Source organism: Mycetomoellerius zeteki, unplaced genomic scaffold, assembly GCF_001594055.1.
Source record: "Mycetomoellerius zeteki isolate Tzet28-1 unplaced genomic scaffold, Tzet1.0 scaffold415, whole genome shotgun sequence".
NCBI lineage: Eukaryota > Metazoa > Arthropoda > Insecta > Hymenoptera > Formicidae > Mycetomoellerius > Mycetomoellerius zeteki.
The window spans coordinates 2406701-2420741 of NW_017257409.1; the positions used below are offsets into that span (position 1 = coordinate 2406701).

The 14041-nt window shown below is 30.6% G+C and overlaps 1 protein-coding gene across 2 annotated transcripts in view; it reads left to right on the forward strand.

Moving 5' to 3' along the window:
* The first annotated feature begins 1031 nt into the window (after positions 1-1031).
* LOC108726402 (fatty acid hydroxylase domain-containing protein 2) overlaps positions 1032-14041 on the forward strand; it is a 21080-nt gene continuing 8070 nt past the window's right edge. Inside the window, exons 1-2 of one of the 2 annotated variants that reach the window (XM_018453944.1) lie at positions 1032-1181; positions 10966-11095. In XM_018453944.1, the coding sequence (XP_018309446.1) occupies positions 1157-1181; positions 10966-11095 (155 nt within the window). In that variant the 5' untranslated portion in view covers positions 1032-1156. Of the gene's footprint in view, positions 1182-5816; positions 6012-10965; positions 11096-14041 lie in introns of those variants that run through there. The other variant, XM_018453943.1, reaches the window with a different exon arrangement.

Genomic DNA, 14041 nt, shown 5'->3' on the forward strand with positions numbered 1-14041 from the left:
GTCTTATTTCTGGTCTAAAAATATTCCTGAGAGTCTTAAAAGACACTTAATTCACATTTATGTAATTATTTATATAACTCTATATTATATATAATTATATATGAAATATTTTTTTTCCCGGGTTTTTTTTTAAATTCAAAAGATATCCTTTTTTATTTTTTTATTTTGTATAAAAATAAATACTTTTAAAAATTATCATACTTTGATTTTTATGCAAATTAAATAATTAATTTAATTAAAAGTAATGTACGTACAAATATATAATACATATAATGTTTACACTGTATATTTTTAAATCCTGCTTTTTGAATTCATTTCAAACAGATTACACTAATTCATAAAGAACTTAAGAAGATGAATATTCTTCGAGAGATCAAATGGATCAAATTGTGCTACCTGGATTAATATTCTTATTTTTATCAAGAATATCGTAACTTTATTTACTAATGAGTGAAATAAAAATAAAAAATAATAAAATTACGCTACTTTAAATATATAATACGTAGCGTAAAAGTCTGCAGATTACTGCTTTCCCACTTTCGTACCGTTTAATTAGGAAACTAACGAGAATGATTTTTTATTCAAGCGAGGAGCCAACGACGCGAACAGTTATGTATCAAATCAATTTCAATGGTTACGTTTACACCGTGCTCTTAGTCCGCGACCTTATGATAGGTGTCTTTGTTTAACCTACAGGATAAACAAGGACATCTATTATATAGCCTAAATGCACGGTAAAACGTAGTCAATGTATATGAGTACCTTCCAACAAGCAACACAGTGCGACACAGTGATCACGTCATCTTTGTTTAACATTGGCAAACAACAAGGATGTAATGATCCAGTGTGTCACACCGTGTCATTTGTGTCGCTTGTTGGAAGACACACTATATTAGAACGTTTAATTTTTAATACAGTGTCCGAAACGTGCATCCGTATCACCAGGACACGCTGTACATTCTTGATGTCGACGCCGCGCGAAGGCAAGCATCGCGCGCAACGCAACGGCACGGTGCGCGGCGCGGCGCATTTGCAGCTCTCGGCGCCGCTCGCGTCATCGCCGTCGGTGTGCCTATCGACTATCCGCGCCTGCCCGTGATTGTCGAGAAGCAGCGTAGTTTTCCCAGTTTGACGCACCGCCGCCGTGTGTACGACGATGGAGGTGCAGCGGCTGTGCAAAGGTAAGAAAAAAATTATGCGATCGCATGGAGAAATATCATAGAAATATCACGGAAATATCCCATCGCGCTTGGCCTTCCCCAACTCTCCCACTTGATAACTCGGACATGGATGAACGGTTGAAAGAAGTCGACGTACGCGTGAGAGGAACGCGCCTGTGTTCGCGATATACGTGTTATCGATGAGCCATTTCACCTCTCCTGCTGCGAAGGAAAAAAATCTATTCCACGATCACTTTCGCTTTGATGACTTTTGATGGTCGCGAACGAAATTCCGATAGCGCTGCAACGCGAGCATGCCATTTTGAGGCGCTTCATTGCGCGCGAACAGGATTTGAGCTGTGACTTCTTTCACGATGAGGAGAGAGGAGTTTCCTGTGCGAGAGTTCGTTCTCCCGTTAGCATTCTTCTCGTGGATTTTTTTTATCGCGAATCCCCCTTTGAGCGACTCTCAGAGAGTCGAGAGTAGAGTGCGAAACTTGTCCGCGGAGAACTCGAGTTTTCTATAATATACGTAGAAGCGATATCGTGCGAATTTCTATTTTTCGAGAAAAAAACGAGACTTCCTCCGAGTAAAAACGATATTGTTTTGTCTTTTTGTTCGATATCACTTTGTGAGGTGACAGCGGATAACACAGAAAAATTCCACATGAAGAAATTGAAGCTTCGCACGTTCGCCGATGCGCGTAATATACACTTGATCAATAACGAAATTTCTGTTTTCATCTGAGGGCTTGACCCGGTTTCCCTTCTTGGTTCTAAAACGGAATGTCGTGTCTAAACATCGATATTTCGCTTGCGACGCGTCATGGATGCTTTCGTACGTCAATTCTACAAGAACTAACGAATCTAACTCCGAAAGTCCGTTCTACTAGGAATAAAGTTAATGATAAATATACCGTCTGACTATTTGTGAAAACCAATATCCACATATTTGATTATATTTAGTCTGCTAAACTTCGTTCTATCTATGTAAAACTAATTACATCGGCTTAGTCGAGTTCCTCCTTGAAATACCCTAATCTATTTACATTATAGATTAATTTACATTATAATCTTATCGATCTCATTCTTTTTTCAGTTCTGTATATGATTGAAAAGTGTTGCATGTTTAAATGCAATATGCTAATTAAATGTAGAATCACAATAATACGTTGTTTACATCTAAACTGTGCACCAATCTATAAATTTAAGCTTCTTATAGAATAAATCTGATAATAGAATTAATACGACAGTTACAACATAGATACAAACAGTGCTTTCCAGTCGCTTTTAGGTTTAAACGCAAAAGATACTTATTTAATAAAATTATACGATTTCATTGAAGCAAATTATTGATTAAAATTGTAGAATTTTTCAAATCTTTGTTTTCGCTTGCTTCTAAGATTATTCCTCGTGGCTTAAAGATTTATATCACTTTTAACACTTCATTTCAACGCATTTAAATTGGATTGTATAATCGATTCAAGGTTGAGCGGTTGAGAGCGTAAGAATTTTAATAATTTATAAACCTTTGACACATTTTTCTATCATAAAACGTACTCTAGGATGTGATATCCTTTTTTATCATATATTTTATAAATTATGTTATTTACAAATCATTCTCTCAACTATGATGAAATTTTACTTTTTCTATTGCATGATTTTTCTTTGAACAAAACTTTGTTTTATATTTCTTTTTTCTTTCTTCTTTTACTTACGATAATTTCTTGCTAATATATAAAGAGAACAAAGGCGCAAAGTTTATTTAATTATTAGTAACTAATGTTGATATGCTCGAGTCATAACACTGTGTTGAAAGTCAGCGCATTGTCTTGTATTATCATACATACATCCTCATCTTCGATGCGATAAGATTTCATTTGTAATGTCATATCAACGGATATGACATTTTATTTTACTAAGACTGCGTTCGAAGAGCATGTATCAGCGCTATTGTGTCATTCTATCTTTATCTTCATTAGATATAAAACAAGAAATAATATAGTAATAATGATCTAAAAATAGCCTCAAATCTAACTAATGGGTCAATTCTAAGCAGAATCGTAAGACTCGTAACGTGTTCTCATAAAACTTGTATATAAAACCTTATGACTAGTATTCTAATTTTATGCATGTATACCGTAAGACGTATGATTATTCGTAAATATCTACGATTTTTCATCAATTTTATGGTTAGTAAGAAGCTGTCTATATAAAAATATTGTATAAAGGTATAAGCACTTAAAAATTCTTACAAGTCTTACAGGAATATGTTACGAGCCTAATTAATTCTGCTTAGAATTTAGGCATAAATTTTATTTTGTACGGATGATAGTAACCGACTATCGATGGATATGATCAAGGCAGAAATTTGCGAGATGCGAAATTTCATATGAATATTAAAAAACCATTCATTCGTTGATGGCTGCTGCCAAATCTATGGACTATGATACTAAATATGATTTTAAACAAAAAAAACGTAGACTAGAAGGTTGGCGTCCTATGAGCGGAAATTTACAGCGGAACGGAACAGCAACGGATCAATCACAATCGTAGAAAAGAAAGCAAAGTAATAACTGCAGAGTTGAATTGCTGTTCCGTTCCGCTGTAAATTTCCGCTCCATGGGACACCAGCCAAAGTATTTCAGCTACGTTTATTTAATGTTCATATATTTAAATAAATAAAGTTTATAATTGTTTTTACTTAATTACACATAGCTTTATTTTGAATTATACACCTCCGAAATCATTTAAATAAGGATTGCGGTTATGGCCGGTAAAAGCCGGTAATTTTATATAATCCGCGTGAAAATACCGATAACTTTGAATTTTAAAAGTGGCAACTCTACATATCTCTTTCTATTCTTCCTATATTATTAAATTTATTTTTATCAAGATATGGATCTATAATGGATTTATAATGTAACTTCTTCTTTTCCCGAATATTTAATGATTTAGTAGATTCACATTATTATTTTATTGTTATAGAGGGTACGTTTCTTTGTCACTTAAAAATATGTAAATATCAGCAAAAGCTCTCTAAATCCATTATTTTTCTCTCGTTATGTATATGTTTATATATAAATTAATAATTCTATTCAATTATATATAAACTGATTAAAAACTTTATATATAATTATATATATAAATATATATAACTTTATATATATATAATTATATGTACCTAATTATATATGGGACTTTTCTCCCGGGTGAAATATTATATAAAGTTATTCAATCTATATGAAATATAAAAGTAAACATTATTTATCTCTACACTGAAAACGTTACAAAAATAAAAATAATCTTCTACACAATTTTTTCAATGTCCAAAAATTAAAAAAATTTTATCTCTTTCCATAAAAAATGAACTTATCTTTAAAAGATTTTTGTTAATGGTATTTAAATAAAAGAATATGTATAAATATGTTTGTCATCATTATCATACATTATCTGTTATCGTTCTTATGAAATTAAAATAAAACTGAAATTGTAGTAAAGCTGAAGATAAATATAAAGTTTGACAAAAACATATTTGATAATAAGTATAAGATGACGAAAACAAGTTTTTAATTTCGACAAAATATAATGTATTAAAATACATTTAATCAATTAAAAAATCTATATAAATCCTGTTTTTCGTTATTATCAAATGTGTTTCTAGAAATTAAATTATCTTAAATCGTAAAATGTGTGTCAAGAAATTTTGCAATAATGGAAGATTTTTATTATCTGTCGAAGAGAGAGAAATGTGAGTATGGGATCATCTTCCAGATGAATTCTCGTGCACGCTCGTACTCTCGAGCTCGTGCTCTCGTATATAATGACGACTCTTTTGCCGAAATTGCTGTTTAAATTATTTCATACGTACAAATATCAATAATATTAAAGACATAAAGACTGCTGCGCTTAAATATAGCTACCTGTACAACTGACCTGCAGCATTCTTTGAAACTATTGTATTTGTTCGATAGTGAAAATTCGAACGAAACTCCTTTTCACTTACTGTTACATGTAGATTTTATTTTTATTATAAGAGTTCGAAGAAAAAAGCGAAAAATTTTAGTGCTTCTATCATTTTTTTAATTACCAAAATCGCAATTTTTAATAATTTTTACTTTAACAAATGATAAAATATAATCTTAAAAGTTTGCTATTAACAATAATTAAAATAAAAACGACTTTTTAGTCATTTTAAATGTCTCATTAAATAAAAAAGTTTTGGGACATAGTTCAAAGTTTTTTAAAAAGTAGAGACATTATTGATACTATTTTTTAAATATTTGATATTAAAATCAAAATACGTCTTACGCGAAAAATATCTAGATAGATCCATGTATCTCGACACATTTAGTATGCGATTATCTCATTTCTTGTTTTACGAAAAAATGAAACTTGGACATGATCTATAAATATAAAAACACAGACCTCGATATTATTATTTTGATAACTGATCAATAGTATCAATCGGAAATTATATCTATACTTAAAATAATCGCAAAAAATACCGAATTTATCAATATCGAGAGAGAAGGCATCGATCTCGATACAATCGAATTACGCATCCCTACCTTATTCACGGCGTAAACAAAGGAAACTGAAGGCTCCGGGGCGACGGGCACGGGCGCATCGTTCTCGAGCCTTTGCTGGCGAGTCGTGAAACGTTGCTGGTCAGTGCGTCTCGTTTAACGACACGAGGTGTAGCGGTCAGCAGTAGTGAATGATCAGCGAATACAACGCGTTCAGTCTGGAGCCACTCGAGAAACTAGTTGCGCCATCGCTCGTTTTGAACAATGTTTTGGCCGCATATAGTTCGACGTGCTCCACAAAAGTCAAAATGCAATACTAAAAGTAAGTGCTAACGTTGACGTTCGATACTTGACGGCTGCTGTTCCTCTTCTGTTTCATGGTACAGATGAATGTGTGAAACTAACTCTCTCTAATACTCTTTCTTAGGAAAAACTATTCATTCTTCTTCCATAAAATAACAAAGTTTTCAAAAAAATTATTTCGAAAAAGTTGTCTGAATTATCTGCAATCGAAAATAAAATGTATATTATGTATGACAATTCTTTGTTTGCAATTTGTATTTCCTTATTTTAAGATTACTGTATATTTTATTGTTTTTTATTAATCCAAATTTTTGAGAGCACCGTATTTTGAACACTTTGATTATTTTAATAAATAAAATGTTTATTTAGCATAATACATATATACAAGGAACCTAGAAGTTTCTGCAACTTTTTTCCTCTTCGGAGAAGTCAAACGTAATCATAATTATCAAGGAATAAACATTAAAATTTTTTTCACGCATCTTAAAGTGTGTGATCTTAAAGTAGTGTTCCATTATATGCGCGTTTATATGCAAATTTAATACATTATATCATTATCTGAGAAATTTATATTCATATCGTAAGCGAAGATCAATTTTTTTAATTTAGATAAGTATACGTTTTTTGTGCAGATATGTGATCAATAATAATGTTAGATCCATATTAGCAAATATTCTACGTCATCTACATATACAAGGAAGATAATATTTCTTTTGTTGAAAAAAGCGGAATTAGTACTTTATTTTCCTGTAACGTTTTATGATATGATATCATCAATATCAATTCTCAAATGCGACATCAAGATGTCGTACAAAGATGCCATATCTATATAGAATTGACGTTTAATAATAAAATTTTAATGAATTCGCCATTGCAGTTTCGCCATTGCATTCAACTCGCCATTGCAATTTCACCATTGTATTCAACTATTTTACTTCTGATATTAGATATCTACATTAGCAATTCTCAATTTAAGTTTCCTCAAAATAAAGTCAATTTGATATTAATCGAAATAAATTCTTGTTATCTATCTACGTTTTAAACTTTTCTAACGTTTTACCTTTCAAACATTTCTAATCGATAATGTTTCGCATAAAGCCAACTTTCTCCTCGTTTCTTATTAACTAAAAATACGTTTTTTTATCTATCAAGTTGAAATAATAAGATATTTACGAATAAATAAATAGAATAGGTGACAAAATACCAAACAAAATGTTTAAGATAGTCTAATACAGTTCTCGAGGTTATCGCACTAACATCTTGACGCAACGAAGATTGCTCTGAGGCAATTACTGTACGCTCTAGATACGCATACAATCGTCTTCGATAGATGCAAAAAATACTACGTTTGTGTTGCTTATTGTTGTTCCTAATAGTTCAATTTTGTCTTTCTTTGTGAGAGATGTTATTGAAGATGTTCTATTCACGATCGCATTATTGCGATTCGATTGATCAATATTGTAGAATTCGATGTAATAAATAAATAAATAACTGACAATACAAGAATGCGCATTAAAGTCATAAAGGATGAAATAAGTACATGTATACTTTTGCATAAGTCATATATAAGTTCTTATCAATAATTAATCGATTCAATGTAACGATTTAATGTAATTTAATTAATCGATTTAACGTCAATTGAACATTTTCTTAAGTAATCAGTTGCTTAACATATGCATAGATATAAAATTGAGTAATTGCTTATTGATAAAATCATTACGTTATTTCCTTCGTACTTTCTTTTAATTTATAATTTACGTTTGTTTTGAATGTTAAACAATATCTCAAAGACTTGTCTTTTTACGGCAACGTGTTACATTAAGATATAAGAGCCTCGTAACTTTTTACTTCCTAATGAGATAAAAGTAGTAATAAAATTTAAATAAAAATTATTTTATATATTTGTACTCTTTCTTGAATTTTGAAATCCTACTTCTTATGCTTAGCTAGCATTTATTATGGGGAAAAAGAGAATTACTATTCTCTTTTTCTTTTTCTCTTTCTTAGATATTCTATTTAGAAATAATCATCTTAGATTAATTATAATAGAGAACATTATTATTTTATTATTAATGTCACTATACGAGTATGTAAAATCTAACTGAATTGAGTTTAACAAAGAAATTACAACGTATCTGATAAAAACGTTTTTAATTTACACATCAATGAATTTTATATAAGTAAAAAAGAAGTTATAAATAATAGATATTATAATTGTAGGATACACACATTTCTCAATACAATGTTATAAAATAAAAAAATTAATAACAACGCAAATAAAGAAACAAAAATGCAAACGCAAATGTAAATTATTTTTTAAGTATGTACGACAAAACGTTAAAGTGTTACAATTTCACAAAGCATGATCATTATGAATGATATTAATAGACAAGACTACACAGCAAAAAAGCAGCATTTAATAGTGACTGTAGTTAGAAACTACAGTCACTGTTAAAGTTTTGCACAAAATTTTTTATTAACACAAAGACTTCTGAATTGTATCATTACATTTACAATGACAATTATTTCTTTATACAAAAAATTATAAATTATGATAAATATTAAAATAAATTATTTTATATTATTTTTCATTTGTGTTATATTTATTAATTTTCATCTTTTTATATAATTACATTAGATTTTAGAATATATACATTGTACAATTACAATCATCCATTTCTTACGATTTTTTTTTATTTTAAATAAAATTTATTAATATTAAAGTTTAAAAAAGTTTTTATTAAATACGTTGTATTTTCTTCGTTAAACAATATTTTAAGATTTCTCAGAGATTGAGAAACTATGAAGATCATAACCTTGATGTAAGAATAGGTGTTACATTGTTACAATGGCGGCTGAATATAATTTGAAATCAATTTCTGAGTCATAATTTACTTTGTACTGCGAAATTACGAAATATTACTTATAATTCTTATATCATGTATGATCATATAAACATTCCGTCTAGATACATCACATTATTTTCGCAACAAAGATAAGAGGTTTGATTTTTATTGGTGAACTACGTCGAAACTTTCCTTTTCGCTTTTGCTTAAATATCAAACTTATTACTACACTTATTTCATTTTAAGTATAAAGAGTAGATTACATATCTGTAAGTAAATATGTAATCCATTTTAGATATATATTTATTCCAAAAAATTTTATCGCTTTCACAAATCTTTTAATTAATTTAATGTTTCTCTTCTTAATAAGAATTTAAAATAAAAATTCCAGCTTTTTCTCAAAATGTTTAAATACTAACATAATATTAAATATTTTCTTGCATAAACTTAATATTATAACATGTGGATTCGCTCGTATTATGCAAAGCAATCATATGTTAAATTGACGGTCAGTGATCCAGCAATGAAATTTTATTGCTCGATTACTGACCGTTACTCGATTTAACACATTATTAATATTATAATCTTAAAGTACGGTCTTCTTGTCAATTGCAACTATAAAACTCATATTAAAACTTTTATATTAAAATCTTTTATAATTTTTGATTATATGTATAATTTTTTATTTTTCGATATTGAAATAATATTTGGCTGCACGTTACAATTTCCACGTTTTCTTCATATCGATTCCTTAATTTATATAAATTATTCTAAATTATATGAGTATATAGGATCGAAACTGTCTCATGGTATAGTCAACAACAAGCTTTGTTTTTTGAAAATTGAAAATTTGTTTCACTCGGCTGTCACATCATCTTGTTTAATGTTAAACGAATTTTACGATGAACATGAAGTAACAATTGAAAATTTCCGCTTGCTTTTGCTTCGTGACTAGTTTTTGAATTGAACATCTGTCACACACATCACTGGAATACTGATTTGTCTTACATAATGGAATTACCATTGATCACTCTTTTCACAATGCCTCAACGCGTCATCGCAAGAGCATTCTAACAAAATAAACGAATATTGTGACAAGTGTTTGAGGAGATAATTCTTATCTCGTTAGATAAAATTGAACAGTATTGATTTCTTTATTTAACGCATTCTGTAAACTCTCATATTATATCTATTCAATTAGTTTTTCTTCATACATAATGAAAACTTAATAAAAATATTACATAGTTATAACCATATTTGCAATTTAAGAAATTAGAACCCAATACTTATCACAAAAATATAGAAATCAACGAATTTAAACGAGCTAGCAAGATGTTTATAAATCTGTGAGATGAGATCCTGAATAATCTGTTCTACATATTAATTCTACAAGTTTAAAATGTAAGCAATTAATTTTTTTGCGTTGCTGAGAAGGATACTAATTGTAAGTAAAGTTCAAAACGTCCATATGTATGTATTTTAAAAAAAATACAAAGAATAAATTTATCGGTTGTCATCTTGTTAACCCGTTTAAATTCGTTGACCTCTATATCTTTGTGATTTGTTATTGCTTTACAACTTTACGAGCGTACGTTATAACATTTAATAATTTAATACTTCAAATACTTATGTTTAACAAAAATTTTTTGTAAGAAATAAAGACAATAGGTGCATCCAGAAGCACGACCGCTCACTGAGCGCTCAGTGAGCTCTTGTACCTGTTTGGTCTATATTTTTAGATCTAATGGAATATGTTAATCAGATGCAAGAGCTCACTGAGCGCTCAGTGAGCGGTCGTGCTTCTAGGTGCACCCATTAAGTCCTTTCACATATTAATAATAAATAAATTATTCTGTATAAATGGTATATATATTTAAATATTAACTTTATTTGTTCAAAATAATTTTATTGAATTCTTTTTCAAAATAGCGATAGCTAAAAAAACAAAAAGCATTTGTTCGGAATAGACTATTTTGTTTTAGCAAATTTGTTTTAGCAATTACAATAACTTTTATGTTACAAGTCTTGCAAAAATTCTACATAATCACTGGCAAATTATACATATTTCGCTTTTACATTTCATTTAAGATAATTGGGCTTTCAATGATTAGTTTATCATGTTTGCAGCAACCCCCGCTATTGGTGATGCCTCGAAGAATCAAACTCCGCCAACGCTTCTTTCAAGTTTAAGGAGTGTACTTTTCGTTATTGGAACTGTGGTGATCGGATTCGCCGCTTTTTGCAATTCTCTGACATGGTAATGCAAATACGTCATTTCTGCTTTACTTTATGATTCACATAAACAGAGTTATATAATTAAGTCTTTTTCTTAGATTAAAATATATAAACTAAGGGGCTCAGAACAAAAGCAAGACGTTATCTTTTTCTTAGTCCTTTTCCTATTCTCCATTGGTTAAATTTCTGTAAACTTTAATGACATAAAATGAAAGATAGGTAAAAGTTTCCCTTCACACAATCGTCCTCAAATGATCTCCAACTGACCTTGATCTTAGGTTTGTTCGCGTCGCAAACTTCAACATGCTCCAACATGCTCCTACCATAGCTCCTACTCACTCTATCAAGCGCGTTGGAGTGAATAAGAGCTATAGTACGAGCATATTGGAACATGTTGGAGCATGCGACGCGAACAAACCTTTTGACTTTGACTTTCAAGGAGGTCAAGATCACTAACCTTTTCCATCGCTCGTTATTCATTAAAGAGTTATGAACAAAACAATTTTTGCCAATGCGACCCTGCCAAGAGGCGCACGACTTTTCACGCGAAGCGAGTTTCACCCATCGAAATATAGGACCGGTTTCACCAACACCGATTAAGTATAATCGGGATTAACTGTCAATCGAAATTGATCAATTCTACTAAACAGCAAATGCGATTGGTGGTCAGTTAACGGCCGATCACACAAAAAAAATATTCTGCCATTTAGCGGTTCCATGTTAATGTCAGAGGATTTTCCATTTATATATGACCTCAAGAGGATACTCTACTATAATAGAGGATACTCTAAAATAAAGGAATTTCGTATAATCCTAAAGTACTGGATTTAGGATTGCGATCCTCTCAATATTAGAAGAATGTCTTGCATGTACTGACATGCACAAACCTCTTCTAACAAGTAAGCGTGCCGCTAGTATCCTTTTATTTCAAAAAGCTATTCGAGTTATTATAATAGAATTTTCTATAGAGGAATTTATTTTTAAGGGGTAACACCACTGTAACGGCCCAAAAAATTGCACTTTTTCGACATTTTTTTTTTAATGGAAGGAAATGAAATAAAGTATTAATATTCCGTGAAGTTAATAAGCATATATTGAAGTACTTGTAAACATTTTTTCATAAAAAAATATTACAAAATGGCGGAATGGCAGCCATATTCCCGATGCGCCTTTAAAATAAAGGGGTCCGCGGCAAGCAGTGTAGCCGTTGGAAATTTGAATCTAGAACAAATAAAATCATTCCTCATGATCTTCAATGGTATATCTAGTACAATACGTAGGGGATTTTAGAAATATTGATTTTTGAGTGATTGGCGAGCATTTGAATAAAGTCGTTCATTTTTCGACACAAAAAAGTGACATTATTTGGCAATAAAAAATGTTTAAAGCAACGTATCGAAAATCCCGTACGTATTGTACTTCGAAATGTTGTTTTGAATGTACAGTAAAAAATTCGAGCGAAAATATTAAAAATTGTTTGAGTTATACTGCTTGTCACGTTGAAAAAACGTGTTTCGAGAAAAACGCGTTTAAAGTTTGGAGTTGTATTATGAACATGAAAAAATTGAACGCCCAGGCAACGGTTTAGTAACTCGTCTCGACTCAAATCTTCATAAATAGGTTTTATGGCTTCGTAAACTTCCTCGGAAAGCGGTGACTTGTGACGGAAAGTGTCCAAGGTGTCTGCTTCTTGCGCAGGTAGCCGTTTCGGAGTCGCCCGGCTCGTTCGGTACACAGCTCGGAATTTCGATGAAAAAAATTAGTTTCACGTATAAAAGTTTTTTCCTCGTATTCTACAGGGTTCAAAGGATTTTTTTAAGCCCAAAAAAAAAAATGATTTTTTGAAAATTTTACAGTGGTGTTACCCCTTAATTATGGCTCATATGTCCTCATTTTTATAGATGAATACATATTATAAATGCACGCATCTGATTAATGTAAGATTTTTTGCTTAGAGGAAATTCTAAGAAGAATTCCACGCTTATTGGCAGAATATTTTTTTTGGGGTGATTAAGTAACTGGCATTGGTGAAACCGGCCCATAAAATGGACGACCGCCGATGGCAGTAGTGGGGATAGAAAGACGAGTAGAGTGAGAGGCAGATAAATGGATGAATGTTCTTTCTCTGTTTACTAAAGCTTGATTGGTTGTTGTTAATCCATCAGTACTGTATACTGTGACAAAGGGTGCCTCTGTTCAAAAGCGAGAATATGATTTTTCTTTAAATTGAAATACGTTTCGATCTACGTTTATGGGTCTTCTTTAGTGATAAGACGTTGTAAAACAAATAGTGAGATTTCTACATTACGTGGACAAAGTTGTTAGCCTATGGTATCAGTATATAATACATTGTATAGTCTTAAACATTAATTAGTAACATATAATTCTCATACTACAGTAAATCAGGAAATTTAATGAACATCTCCCCTATGCGAAAAACCTTGATAGATGCGATTAAAAATGACGAAAAAAAACAATCCTTGTAGTCTGCATATGATTGCTTCGACCGAATAGCTAACAACTTTGTCCATTGTATACTGAGAAAAAGATGTCTAAAAATATATTTGTGAAAAATACATTTATTTCACTGAAATAAATATTTATTTAAATACGGGCGAAATAAAATTTTATTCCTAGCAAATAAGCCATCTATTTTATTTTTTTGCAATTGATGAGATATATTTCATAGAAATAAGATATATTTCACAGAAATGTATATTCCGTTATCACAATCAAATTTTGTAAGTAACATTCCCAGTCAGAAATGTAGAGTTGAATCAAAGTTGATTCAACGTCGATGCGGTTGACAACGGGTTGAGTCGATATAAAATCGATATTCCTGTAATTGACATAGTTGATTCGACGTCGAATCAATGAAAAACTAATATCGACATTGATTTGACGTTGAATCAACAACTTAGTAAGAAATTATAACTCTATTTTATTATATATATATATTATATATATA